This window comes from Pleurodeles waltl, chromosome 5 (genome assembly GCF_031143425.1).
Source record: "Pleurodeles waltl isolate 20211129_DDA chromosome 5, aPleWal1.hap1.20221129, whole genome shotgun sequence".
NCBI lineage: Eukaryota > Metazoa > Chordata > Amphibia > Caudata > Salamandridae > Pleurodeles > Pleurodeles waltl.
The window spans coordinates 1,396,548,093-1,396,562,429 of NC_090444.1; the positions used below are offsets into that span (position 1 = coordinate 1,396,548,093).

The 14,337-nt window shown below is 39.3% G+C and overlaps 1 protein-coding gene across 3 annotated transcripts in view; it reads left to right on the forward strand.

Annotated features, from left to right (window-relative positions):
- Positions 1 to 14,337, forward strand: part of IMPG1 (interphotoreceptor matrix proteoglycan 1) — a 1,628,305-nt gene that overhangs the window by 935,498 nt on the left and 678,470 nt on the right. For all 3 annotated transcript variants that reach the window (XM_069235643.1, XM_069235645.1, XM_069235644.1), the window contains exon 10: positions 14,067 to 14,317. In XM_069235643.1, the coding sequence (XP_069091744.1) occupies positions 14,067 to 14,317 (251 nt within the window). The remainder of the gene's footprint in view (positions 1 to 14,066; positions 14,318 to 14,337) is intronic.

The window sequence follows — 14,337 nt, forward strand, 5'->3', positions numbered from 1 at the left end:
TGCCCTCGCGCCCGGGACCCACCTTCTGCACCAGTCTGCAGACTGGATCTCGATCTCTGTTCGCCGTGTCAATCGGCACGCCGTCGCCGGGTCCTCTCCGTTGTTGCCACTCAGCAGTGTTCCCAGGCACTCAATGCTGGTTTCAGGGGTTGCCGACGGTCGCCATTTTGTGAGCGCCGCCGGATTTCTTTAAAAAGTACTTTCTGGGTCAGTTCTGCTCTGTAGATCGCCGCCGACACAAGCCCTCCACTCCCAGTGGAGTTAATCGCTCACTGCCCCTAAAATGCTATTTCAGGATGGGTTATTACGGTGTGGCTATAGTCACGGATCCCGGAGCCCCCAGTTTCCGCAGCTTATGCCATGCTGGACTTGGCCACGCCCCCCATTGCCTCATATCCAGTTGAGGCCAATGATCAACAAAATAAACTCAGATGACCTCTGGGAAATCATCAGACGTCTGATTCGCATAAACAGCCACTGAGAATGATTTTGACAAGGAAACATAAAAATTGAATTCTATAAATAGCAGGGATGCCCAAAGAATTGTTACCGGACTATTTCTACTACTCCTAGCAATTATGAGAAGGAGAAAAAATATTGTCTGTTTGAGTAGTGCTGTCATTTCTAGGTGCTGTAAGCAACACATTTTTCTATCACTCAGAACTTTTCTGAAAAAATGTGCGTGTATTTCAAACAATCTGTTTTTTTCATGCTATGAGCTCAAAGGGTGGCAAAGCATACCTTGAGGAGTGTGTGTTTCTTCAGTTGTCTACATTTTTGCAAGGTCAGTTATGTGTAATAACCTTTATTAGAGAAGCAAACCAAGTTGTTTGGAAGCTAGATAGTTATATTTCCACAAAACAAATGAAGACTTGAAATTATAGTATATCCAGATACACTTTTGAGAAGTAAGAAATAAAGGGAGAAAGGGGTGAAGGAAGAAAAGTAAATTAGAGAAGACAAAGAAAAAGAACAAGAAAGGGACTGGGAGATAAAATACAAGTAAAAACTTCAATTATATTTTCATGAAGTCATATGGTTACAATATAAACATGTTCTAAAGAATACTTATGAAATAATGAAGCACTACATATGGTGGAAATCAATGCCTAAGAACATTTAGGAGGGTTTAGTAACTTCTTCAACAGACAGTCGATGTGTGGAACAGTTGTATGAAAAGCAATCTTAAAAAAACAGTAACAGGTAACCAAAAAGCATATCTATGAATAGCAAGAAAAATAGGACAAACAGGCTCTATCCAATCTATGATGATAACACACACTATACCTCAAGCATTAAAAGAAAATACCAAGTGCAATTTTTCCAATTCCTAGTTATCTGTTGAAATGCAACAGCCAGCAAAAGATCTATAATTTTAACATTAAACGAAGAGATGGACCACTCGTCTACTAAATTTCCCAAAAGGACACTTGAATATAAAAAAGTTACATCAGTGTGTAAATTGCATTAAGTTGTTGCCACAAGTTAACCCAAAATTGATGAATATAGGGGCATTCAAAAAGCATATAAAATACTATAGCTTATGGACTCTGACATGACTAACATTTAATGGAGAGTGTAATATTAATTTTATTCAAAGCAGTGGGTGTGAATAAAAGCCTGTTATAGATTAAAAAATAGCGTTTGAGTGGTGTTTGCAGTTTGGTATGATTTATGGATTTTAATCCAAATTCCATTCCGTAATTGTGCAGGCCAGGAAATGTGAAAATCGTTTTCCCCTTTAAGTTTGATTTCAGTTTCATTTCTGGAATAAGGTGATGAATGGAGAGCGCTGTAAATATGAGATGCAGAAGTATTTGAAGAAACAACCTGTGACAACTGAGAAGTTGGGTCTTCCGACAGGATATTAGAGGGAAGGGCTAAAAGAACTTGAGAAATAGAGTCAGTGAGACTCGTAAACCTCTTTTCAAACAAATTGAGGAAACTGGACGAAAATTGCATCTGTTCAAAGAAGAGAAAGGAGTCGTCCTGGAAAAGCTTTTTACCCACATTAGACTTCTGTCACTCCATGCCTTGAAAAAATTACTCTACCGTTAATCCTAATCAGTTTGTTATACCATATGGAAGATTCTAGGAATACATTCCTTTGAGTAAAAGGTTGAAAAAGAATTGGACATAATAATTGGTAAGTATCCTTAAGGAAAGGAGTGGGCAAGGAAATAGGTTTCTGTGCAAAAGAAAGACATTCAGTAAATAAAAAAAGAAATATACTGGATATTCAATGTCTGTCCATATAGGAAGAGGCACAGAATCATCTGTCAGATGCAAATATGTAGATTGTTTTAAACATATGATGAATGATAACAAATTAGTTTGGGGATTAACTCCACCCATTTCCTTAGCATGTTGTAATTTAGCGATAACTAATCAAGCCTTTTCATTATACCATAAAAATGTATATTGGATTGCATTGAGTTTCTTAAAATAAATACAAAGAATGTGTACAGGAATGTTGGAAAGAGTGTATATATAAAATAAGAGGGTCAATCCTCATCATCTAAATAGGATCCAATCTACCCTACCATGATAAATAAAGTGGGTTCCATTTACAAGTCAGGGTGACTATCTTAGTTTTCACTGACTTAAGATTACATTAAATTGTTTCCTTAATATTATTCGTAAACCGCAATTCAAAGTATTATTGTTTTGTCGGGACCCTGTAAAATTAGCACAAGTGAATTATTGTTTGAAGTAGAATTTATTAAGAGGGGAGAATTTCACATACCTGAATTAAGTTTGTATCTCAAGACTGAAGCAAATTGATCTAATTCTGGTAAAAATGGATGCCTTTGGAGAGGAATAAAGAAAATAAATCAAGTTCTGAAATATTGGTCTAAAGCCAAACCTGTATGAAGAATGAAATTCCAACCCATTCTATAGAAAGCCTTCTCTGCATCAAGAGAGATATCAGCTAAGGTATGGTTGTAAAAAATGAGATTTGCTTAAGACGTTAAAAAGTAGTCTATTGCTGTCTGATATCAGTCTGCCTTTAACAAACACTGATTGCTTCCTCCCTATCAATTTTGATAATAATGTACCTATCAGGAAAGCATTAAGTTTTTCAAGGATATTGTAGTCCATGGGGCCTATTTATGAGCAGGTTGCATTGCTCCTGCACCTCACAACATGGTGAAAGAGTGACACAAACCTTACATGGGATTTATGAGGCCACGCAAGGCCACTATGTATGGCCCTGAGTGCCCATATAAATCTGGAGTAAGGCAACGCATCACAAATCACTGTGTTGCCTTAATCTGCCATGAGAACACATTCCACAGGACTGGTAGGCTTGGGGATGCACCAAAAAGATACACCTTCTCAGGTGTTCTCAGGCATTCTGCAGCACACATAGAAAGAGAAATATGCCTTCCAGGATTGTTTTTGTGCAGGAAGGTTTCACTGCCGGCACAAAGTCAATTCTGCATGCAACACTGGCACCCTTCAACAGTGGTGCAACGGTGCCTGAATTGGTGCCAGGCTGCCAAAAGGGCTCCATCATAGGGGAAAGGGCAGGAATGCACCAAATTGCCTTAAAAACTGCTCATTCTTGCCCTTTCCCAATCACACAGTGCAGGGCAGAAAGGTGACTTGTTGTGCTGCATTGCATAGCATTCTCGTAAATAGGCCCCTCTGTTTACTAAAGAAATAGCCCCATAATATTTACATAACTTGGAATCATTTCCTCCTTTAGGAATCAGACAAATTAATGCCACCTGGAATGTTCTGTCTTTTTTGTTTGCAATAAAACAAGTAAATAAATGAAGTAACCTAGGCACCAAAAAATATGGAAAAGAATGACAAAATTCAATTGTAAATTCATCTGGGCCAGGCACTTTTCCTGATATTTTATTGAGTTCTTAGAATAAAGGATTTCCTCAGATGTAATATCCTCTTCGAAAGCGGAAAGCTCTTGATTAACATCATGTTTTATATATATCTATATATATATCTAGCTATATATATTTATATATATATAATATATAATATATATGTGTATATATATATGTGTGTGTATATATATATATATATATATATATATATATATATGTGTATATATATATATATATATATATATATATAAATATACATATATATATATGCATATATATATATATATATATATATATATATATATATATTAGATATTCCTGAATGGACTTAGTAAATGGGGATGTTTCAGGAGTGTATAGATGTTGATAATAGTTCTTAAATTCATCTAAATTATCTTCATCTTTGAAAAGGGGCCTGTTCGCAATGCTTAGAATTGTGTCTATCTCAACCCATTCTTTTTTTTTTTTTATAATTAGCCACAAGTTTACAAGCTTCATTTTGCCCCATCATAATATTTTGCGCCAAACCGTCATAAGAGGTAAGCAGCATTTTCCATGGATAATTTGTTATATTGGAATTTAGAATTTAGCTTTGCTTAAGTCAGTTAGATAGGTGGTAAAATCAATTCTTTTAATATTTTCCAAAATCTTAGAAGATTGTTGGTTACTCATTCTTGTTTTCTAAGACACCCATTAAATAGTGTTATCATTGGCTGCAGCTTTGAATGAATCCCAAAGAGTTTACAGTGAAACATCAGGTGTATCATTAAAACAAAAACATTTCCTCACAAAACCTGCAAAGCGGCGAAAGAATATATAACCTAATAAAAGAGAATTATTCAGTCTCCATTTCCATGGGGTTTTAGATGCAGGGAGAAGATCTAAATCTGCAATGTCAAGAGTATGATTTTATTAGGTGTTGCAATAACACTTTAGGGAGGAATAAATAATCAATTCTGGATTGAGAATTGTGTACAGAGGAGAAGAAGGTATATTCATTCAAGGAAGAATTACAGAGCCTCCATGTATCTACCAGAAAATATAGTTTTATACCAGAGGTAAATTTGCTTATGCATTAGAAAAGGTACAAATTTAGCTGCTAGAATTCCAGTCAATAAAAGGATCTATGACAGTCTCCTCCAAAAATTAAGTACTCTGAAAAAGACATGAATTTATGTGAAATATCAGGCCACATTTGTTATTGGGCTGTGTAGGTTTACAAATATAAAACAATTAAAATGTGAATATTAATTATGAGTAGTTGGATATAAAAACATCTTCCCTGGTCATCAGAGTCTTGAGAAAGCAATTTTAATATCATGGGCTTCCCTACAAGGCAGAATCATGCCACTCTTTTTCCCAGAGCCTGGAGAAGCGAATGTTTGACCCATCCTATTTTGTGTTCATTTTTTAATCTCTAATGCAATGATATGAGTGTCTTGTAAAAGGGTTACAGCTGCATTTTACTTTGCAAGATGTGACAGGACTCTTTGTCATTTAATAGGGGAATTCAACCCCTTAACATACCACTAAATTATACACAGTGATATCTAATAATTCTTGGACATATTATACAGATACATCTTTGGTAAGAATAACAACTATGACAACCAAAATGTAAAGTGTAATCTGAGAAATTTATGTTTAGATTCTAGCAAAAGGAAGGAGATACAAGAAAGAAGGAAGTGGAGCAAAAATATAAAGTGAATCTGAACAAATAATATATTATAACAGGCAAGACACACAAGACATCATATAAAAAGGTTGGGTTGGTTGAACTGCAGGGAGATGACCGGTTAAAGACTGAGCAGAGGCAGGAAAGAACATGTCAACCATAGGGAAAAGGTGGGAAATCCGCAAAGCATGACTAAACCTACAAAAGAAACAAAACAAAGTCATTATTATGTGAAAAGTATTAGGCAATGAGTATAAAGATAAAAGGCATGAAAAAAATCATTGCCATCAACAAGTAAATACACATAGGAAAATAAACATCTTCCAATGATATCTCACAATAATAACAACAAGCTCAACCAGAGAACTGCTTCGACATATCAATATGATTTTCTTTACAAGTATCTGAGAATTTCTCCAGCAGCTCTGGATCCTCATACATTATAGTCTGATTGATGTGTTACTTTAAAGCTACATGAGTGGAAAAGTCCATATCTGGCATGCAAAGTACAAAGAGCATGTAGCATTGCAAGATATCTTTAGCATCTTTTTGAAGTAACTTTAGCTAGATCTTGAAAGAAAGAAATATTATTTCCAGACCAAGAAATGTATGCTTTCCTTTTAGCTGCTCTAATGCCCTGTAAGAGATCTCTATACTTCAGTGTTAGACCTGTCAGCTCTTGGCATGGTTTTACCTGTCTTTTTGGATCCTGACCTCCTGTTTTTGGTCCTGTGCTGAAGTACGTTTTTGTTTTCTTTGCACTTCACCACTTCTAATAAGTGCTAAAGTGTAAATTGTCCCTATCTAAATTGGATTGATGATTGTTTTTTTCCATGATTGGCATATTTGATTTACTAGTAAGCCCCTAGTAAAGTGTACTGTGTGTCCAGGGTCTGTAAATCAAATGCTACTAGTGGGCCTGCAGCACTGGTTGTGCCACCCACATGAGTAGCCCTATAAACATGTCACACACCTGCCACTGCAGTGTCTGTGTGTGCAGGTTTGAACTGCCAGTTCAACCTGGAACGTGTACCCACTTGCTAGGCCCAAACCTTTCCTTTTACTACATGTAAGTCACCCTTAGATTAGGCCCAAGGCGGCCCCATGGGCCGGGTGAATTGTATTTAAAAGGTAGGGCATGTACTAGTGTGTTTTACATGTCCTGATCTTTTAAGGGCAGTTTCCCATTGAGAGCAGATAGAAAATGGAGTTTGGGGGTCTCTGAACTTACAATTTAAAAAATACATTTTTTGTGCAGTTGGATTTGAGATTGTAAATTTGAAAATGTAACTTTTAGAACATGGGTATTTTTTTGCTTAATCATTCTGTGCTTCTGCCTGGTTGCAGAATACATGTCTGGGTCAGACTGACAGTTGGCCTGTTTGTGAATTCACTCTAGACAGTCACAGAAATGGAACTGATGTGTGTCCTGCACATCCTGATGGGTCTTCCTGGGCTAGAGTGTAGAGAGAAGCTTACACTTGCACCTGAATAGGGGTGGACCTGCCCTGCACAAAGAAGTCTCCCCCTCCTGGACAGTGTCTGGGACAGAGCAGGACAGAACTGGATTGTGTAGGAGGAAGGATTTGCCTTTGAAGTTGCTGACTTCAAAGGTCAGAACTACAATAAATATTGTACCCAAAACCCCAGACTTTTAAAACACTTCAGGATCAAGAGGAACCTCTGCCAAGGAGATGAGCTGCGAGGAGGAGTACTGCCCCTTTGCTGTGGGTGCTTTGATGGATTGGCCAGCAGTTGCTGCTTCTGCTGTGAAGAGGACAAAGATCGGACTGTCCTTACACACAGCAATCTCCAACCCCCTGGAGTGTGTCTAGGGCCAGGACAGGGAGGGGCAGGGTCTTGTGTACTACACAGACATTCCTTTGAAGTTTGCCTTCTTCAAAGGTAGAAATGAGTATAAGTATTGGACTACTGACCCCACAACTTCAGAACACATCTGGGCTGAGGACATTCTGCCAGGAAGATCTGGATGCTGTAGGAGGAACTGCCACTCTGCATGTTGCTTTACTGTGCTGACCTGCTGCTTGCTGCTTCTGTCACGGGAGTGAAAGGACTGGACTTGGCTTTCTACATCCTGCTTTCCAAGGTTCTTCAAGGGCTTGAACTGAGTTTGCCTCCTGTTGTGAAGTCTCAGGGACATCAAAGACTACATCTAGCAGTGCCCGGGCTCTTCTGAGAGCCCTGACTTGCCAAGTGGTGCCAAATCCAGTGCCTGTGCCATTGGAAGTGGAAGCTGGTGACCTGAAGTAAAATCCATGCACCAAGGCCATTGCAGCAAACAAATCGATGCAGCACCTGCACCGCTTCTGAAAAATCAACACAACGCCTGTGTCACTGCTGCAAAAGCGACGCATCACCTTCAGCTGGAATCCAATTGTTGTTGTGGGTATGCATTTTCCATGCATCGGCCATCAAATATGTAACCAGTCATTCTGATGAAAATGCTTACATCTAAATGCTTTATATTCTACCAATAATACATATCAGCTTCTATGGAATAGTCACAATCAAAGGCTTGCAGTGTTATAGTTCTGCTGACATTTAGACAGCAAAGCATTAGTCTTCCACATAATTTAGGTAGATTTGTCGGTGCTGTGTGAAGCACAACATTTTAAATTATAGACTAGCTTATTTATTAATCATAAAGAACTTATGAAATAGATGAGATCACAAGCTAGTATTAAGTCATGAGCTGGGTGTTTATTTATTTTACTATTTCCATAGCACCTGTTTCCAAAGTAATTTTAGTGCACTTTATAGATAAACAAACTTGCGAGGTTAGGGGCTCAGGATATAATGAAACATATTATAGATATAGTGGTCTTTTGAGATAACAAGTATTGAGTAACAACATGTGCTATTTGTGAAAAGTCCAGGCCAGTAAGTCTCAAAGAACTCAGATGTTATTGGGTCCCAAACAAAATAACTGGATTATTTTGCTTCTGGTGTCCTGATGCCACATACTGCATACCTCTAAAAATAACAACCACATTTTGTTTTTAGCATTTGACTCTCAGGGTGGCAAGTTACAGAAATCTGTGCAGTTTAAACAAATTCAACCTGTCAAAACACCCCCTTTTTTGACAGGCCTAAATAGTTCTCTTAAATATTAATAAGTCACTTCTAAGAAGGCCTTAAGAACAATAAGACACTGTGCATGTTATTTAAAAGTAGGACATGTAAAATATTAATGTTAAACATATCCTTACAATGAAAAGGCCATGAAGGCTATTTTCAGTGTATCAGGGTTAGCTGTTCCATAGGAAAGCACGGGGATACAATATTCAATTTAATAATGTTAGCACCACTTAGGAAAGAGCTACTAAGTTCATTCTTGGACTTTTCCTAAAATATGTATTAAAAGTCATTTTGCTGGTGGTCGGATCCGTAATATATATTTTGGAAGCGTTCATTTTAGAAAGTTACCTTTTCCCTGCCTAATAGAAGGCCTTTTGCATGAGCCTCTATCTGTAACCCAGGAGCTAAATAGATCCCTTGATAAGGTGTGAGCTTTCTCCAAGAGCTGAGACAAAGACTTTGGATATGGAAAGTTGTTCTATTCTACTGGGAGGATGACCAAATGGGCTGTGAGCATGAGCTTAATTATCTTCAAAGAGGTCATATATGTCACAGGCAAATGTTAGCCGATACCTGGGCACAGCCTTCTTTTGTCCACATAGTCAGACAAGCACCAATCCTAGTGGGAGAGGAGCTGCCTCCAGAACTGGAATGAAATACACAGGATGGATTGCTCTTTTCCCTCGCCACACCTCTATGGTACAGATCACAGGAGGTGAAATGTTCTCCCATCTTGGTTTTAGTTAGAAATGGGTGCTATGGGATTGTTTGCAGTAGGACACACAGAACCACTTCAAAAGAAGATAGGGTTACCCATGGGAGCCATTTCCCCCATTGGTTAGGTAGCCGCCCCACCCCTGGGCTTTTGCCAGGCACATCTGTGACAGTCCTGGGCACCCTCTCAGAACACTAATGGACTTGTGGAAGACAGAAGAAGGACTACACCTGCTGCTGAGACTTATGAGGAGACCTGAAAGGCTGGACCCACCCCTCCTTGTACCCAGAACAAAGACGTCAACTCCAAGGGTCAGTTGGCTGACCTTCTATTAAGTTATAGAGACACAACTAGCTATGAGAAAAGCCCTTTTCCCAAAGAGCCCAGCTGACCAATTGCATTTGGACCTGCTTGAGACTCTTATGCTGGCTCCTGAAAGAGTGAGTGTTGACCCCCAAAGTGCTGTCCTTAGGTCCTGGGAGCCTTGACTGGATCAAAGTGTGCTCCTTCTGAAACCGTTTGACTCCAAAGACCACTAGACAACTGGGGCAACGCCGCCAAGTCAATCCAGCAAAGGTGTATTGCAGGTGAGCCAAAGATTTGGTTGCTCTGAGCTTTTTGCAGCAGAAACATGTGGAGCACTATTTGACTACAGCTTGCAGCCTTGCCCCACTAGTGGAATCTGAGCTCCAAAAGAGTAGCTAAGTCCAAAGGTAGAAATCTTTACTGACCAATGTGTCAAAAGTATCTGGCTGGTGAGGGACCTTCCTTAGGTGCAAAATTTGTATTTCTCCTGCTCTGAGATTTCTCACCAAAGTCAGTGGCTCTACCTAGATCTCATCTGACAACTATTCGGCTTCTTTCGGAACTTCATGGTCACAGCCTGCTTTCTTGCCACACTGAGGATTTTTGATTCCCATTTCAGAGACTAAGACAGAAGGTAAAACTTCTGACCAGGTCAATTATGGTTTCTGTATTCGACATGCGCTCCAACTCAGTCAGCCTTAAATCACACCTTGGTACTGGTTAAGTGCAACTAGATGACTACAGTTGGTGCTTAATGCTTTTTAGTGCTATTTTCCTGTAAAGCTGCAAGAATTCATTAAATTGGTTACCCTTAATGGATGTTTGTTGTTGTGATGCACTTTTGTTCAATAGATTATTCCCTATTTTATACACTGGAGTGGGATGTTTATTGTGTTATGTTTTCAGCTTTTTAACTGTTTTTTATGTCTAAATTCTTTCCACATTTTCTTAGGTTAAGTTTGGCTGCTCTTTGCTCTGAGTTAGCAGGGTTTAAGCTCAGGTTTAAATCATTGAAAACTTTTCTGGACCTCATAAGAACAGTAACATTATTACTTGTGGTTGACTACCATTCACCCCAACTAATAATCCTCTATCTTCAGCTATGACTAGCGCACAGAAGTGCAGGTTCACTTTTCCTTTAGGGTCCCTAGCAAATTTATCCTCTACTGTTCACTGGCGTTGGACCCAGAACCCAACAGAATTCCAGAAAGTACAAGCCTAGAATGTCACTCCATATTGGACAGGGGGTCACAGCAGGCTGACCTGTCCTCCTTCCTCTGTTTCTTCACTCTTCTTTCTGTCTCTTCCCTTATGGGGGAGTTTAAAGTTGTAAGTGGGAAGTTCTAAAGTTGGGCAACCCTGCCAAAACAGAGATTCTGAATAATTCTTCTACCCCTCACTGAGACTTCCTAGGTGCAGCCCACAGGGTTACCAACAAGTCTACCTACCATTCTGGGAATTTGAATGATGACAGAATCAAGCAAGGTTTAGGAAGCCTTCCCTTCTGACTAGAATTCTTCTCATTCATAACTGGTTTCTTTACTCACAAAACCTCAGAGGTAACCTCTGTAGTGACTGGTGCTGTAATGTTGCTTGCTTTTTGTTGTCCTATGTCGGCAACATACACAGGCTTGTTGGAGAGTGACATATTCTCCCCCACACTTCCTCTTCCAGGCAAAGATTAATCCTTTTGATTGGGCATATTGTTCTGGGTGAAAGTATGAAATGTAGGATGGCCACACAGTTATTAACTTGTCCCAGTTGGTTCATTAAAATCTAAAGCTCATTAAGGCTGACTTATGGAGTTTCTTCCAGTTGTAAAATAGAAAATGAAACACAGAGGTCAAAACTCATAGGTTATATGGCTTTTTGGCATCGAGCCAATCATAGGTTTTATTTTAATCATGTTTTACCCAAAGTGCAAATACAGTAAAACACTACAGAGTAATACTTCAGCTGAAAAGAAAGTGGGGCATTTCATTTTGGATTCTCAATTAAATTATAATATCTAAACAGTCTGATACAATTCCGGGTCCCATCTGTTACAGGGCTAAATGTGCACAGTTACAAGACTGAGGCCCTCATTATGACTTCAGCAGTTTTTTTGCAAGACCGCCATCGTTGCGGGCACCAGAAGACTGCCAGTAGGAGTGGTCCAAAGACCGTCGTATTACGACACCATCGGATTTCCGCCCATTTAAGGGTGGAAATCCGACACGTCGGCCGGACTGACGGCGGGTGAGAGGTGCTCACCTCAGGCCTGGCAGTCTGACCGCCCTGGCGATACTGGTGGAATTGTGGTGGTTTTGCTTCGGCCAAACCGCCGGACTCATAATGCGGCAGTCTTTACCACCGGGTCCGCAGCGGTAAGACCCCCACTGCGAGTGGGGCGGTCTTAAGACCGCCCCACTCATAATGAGGGCCTGAGTCAGACAACAGTTTTGCACTGTCTGGCTGCACACGCTTGTTTACATGCATGTGCTGGGGAAACCTCCTACATTGTAAATAGTTCTTTTCTGAATGGACAAAGCAAGGAGTTGCAAGAAGGAGGAGCTTTTAATAATTAGCCAACAAAATGTTTGTATCTCAGTGGCTGGTTGGATGACAGTAATTTTGTGAGGTAGGTAAGATCTTGTTATTTTGACCTTGTACCATGACGAATTTTCTAAAAAAAAACGTTGCCCTTTGTTACACAAGTTCCCTGATTTTGTTGCAATATTTATTTCACCAATAAATAAAAGTACCCTGGGGTCTTTATTTATTGAATACAATAAACACCCCCATTTAGTTCTCTGGTGTTTATTAATTGGGCATTCCTTGTTCATGTCTGTGCTTTTCATACCAAAAGCCAATAACATTACATTTATTTTCCATTTGTAAAGGCCATAGTTTGCACACCTAAAAGTCGTTGGTGCGTAATTGGCTTTTTACTCAGGTCTCATATTTCCTGATGAATTAAGTGCATTGTGTAGAGACAAATTGCTTGTAAGCAGCACAGACTCTTTCTAGGAGAATAAGAAGATGAAGCAGAGCAACCTGGCTACTAATGTATCACGGAATAGTTATCATTTCACATCGACTAATGAATGATAAGTGTATGAGGATATTAGGAAGCTCTTCAAAATTATTTTGCATTTCTGATTTATGTAGATATTGGAGATTTATGTTGTTCTAAATGCTACAAAGTGTGTGTAGCCTTGCACCCTTCGTGGAATACAATTCAACAATTTCAAAGTTTGGTAGTAGTGCAGTTTAAAGTATCATCATATCACTTTTTGTTTTCTCCTTGTACCCATCCATAATATTTTCAGGTTCAGAAAAGCAAGACCTAGAAGCAGCCCGGAGCACCTCTGTCTTCAGCTTAAATTAGCATTTATCAAAAATTAAACCTGTTGAATGTCAGTTTCTTGACCTGTTAAATAGAAAGCTGTGATTAAAGATTGGCCTAGCTTCAGCTTTATTTGGATATGTATTTGGAGTGCACCTCAAGATAGAAGAGTATGCATATAGCAGCTTCTAATGAAGACAGCAAAACAGACCCCAACCAGTCAATAAGTGGCCAAGTTTGGGAATACTGCATATGAAATATCTGGGAAATAAATAATGAATTGTATCTAACAGATAAGCTGTACAGTAATGGTTCGAAGAGAAAGTTGTCTCACTCTGCCAGAATGTGAGACCCCTCCATGCTGGAGCAACCTTTCATACAGAGAGTGGTTTCATAAATTGATGAACGAGCATGACAATTAACTTTGTATGTTAGATCAAGCGATCCTCAATATATGTTTTGCTACTTCAAAGATACGTTGATCACAATGTTAAAAACTACGGTGATACTTCAAGCTATTGAGAAGGAAAATCCAGCTGACCAGTTACAAATGAGTCCATCGTTGTTGTAGTACTTTAATCATATCACATTATCTTTTTTTGGTGCTCTACCACACCCATGCCATTTATGATCACTGCAAATAGGTGGTGGTATTAATACCCAATTTAGTGGAGCTCAGTTTTTGACTTTAGATGGGTGAAAGGCTGGGTTGGCCTTGACAGACGTCAAATTTATAACCTGCAGATCACCATGCTTCAGTGATGAATGTTGAGCTCACTCAGCCATCTAACCTGCTGGATATTGGAGTAGACTGCCCAGAACGAAATCTTTGCAATAAATGGGGATACCAACTGAAACTGATACAATAGATTGGGAAAGAAATGTAGTGTGAAAATACGATTAGAACCCACATCCTACCAGTTAATTAAGTGTTTAAAACTCTTTGCTTAGTTGAAACTAATTGTAACTGGTCAACTGCAGTTTCCACAAGGGTAACCAGATACAGTTGTTTGAAATGCGCGTGCAGTGGTATCGTTTTTGAAAGTGCGTGTTTACTGATAAGAAATCATTTATTGTTCCCTCAATCTGCAGTTCAAGCAGCATTGTCGTGAGCTACGCTGTGATGTTCCAGCGGGGTAGATCAGAGACAAAAAAGGACAGTGAAGAAATACCAGTGATTGCATCCAACAAGGTAGAAAATGGGAAAGGCCTGGAGGAGGCGGGAGCAAAGAGCACAACGGCATTAAAATACACAGTGACTGAGCTGCAAGAGATGGTTGCCACGGCCCTGCAGGATGACCGATCCCTGCCAGTGGATCTCAGAACATTGCGCTTTGTGCAAGGTTAGTGCATAATGCAAGTT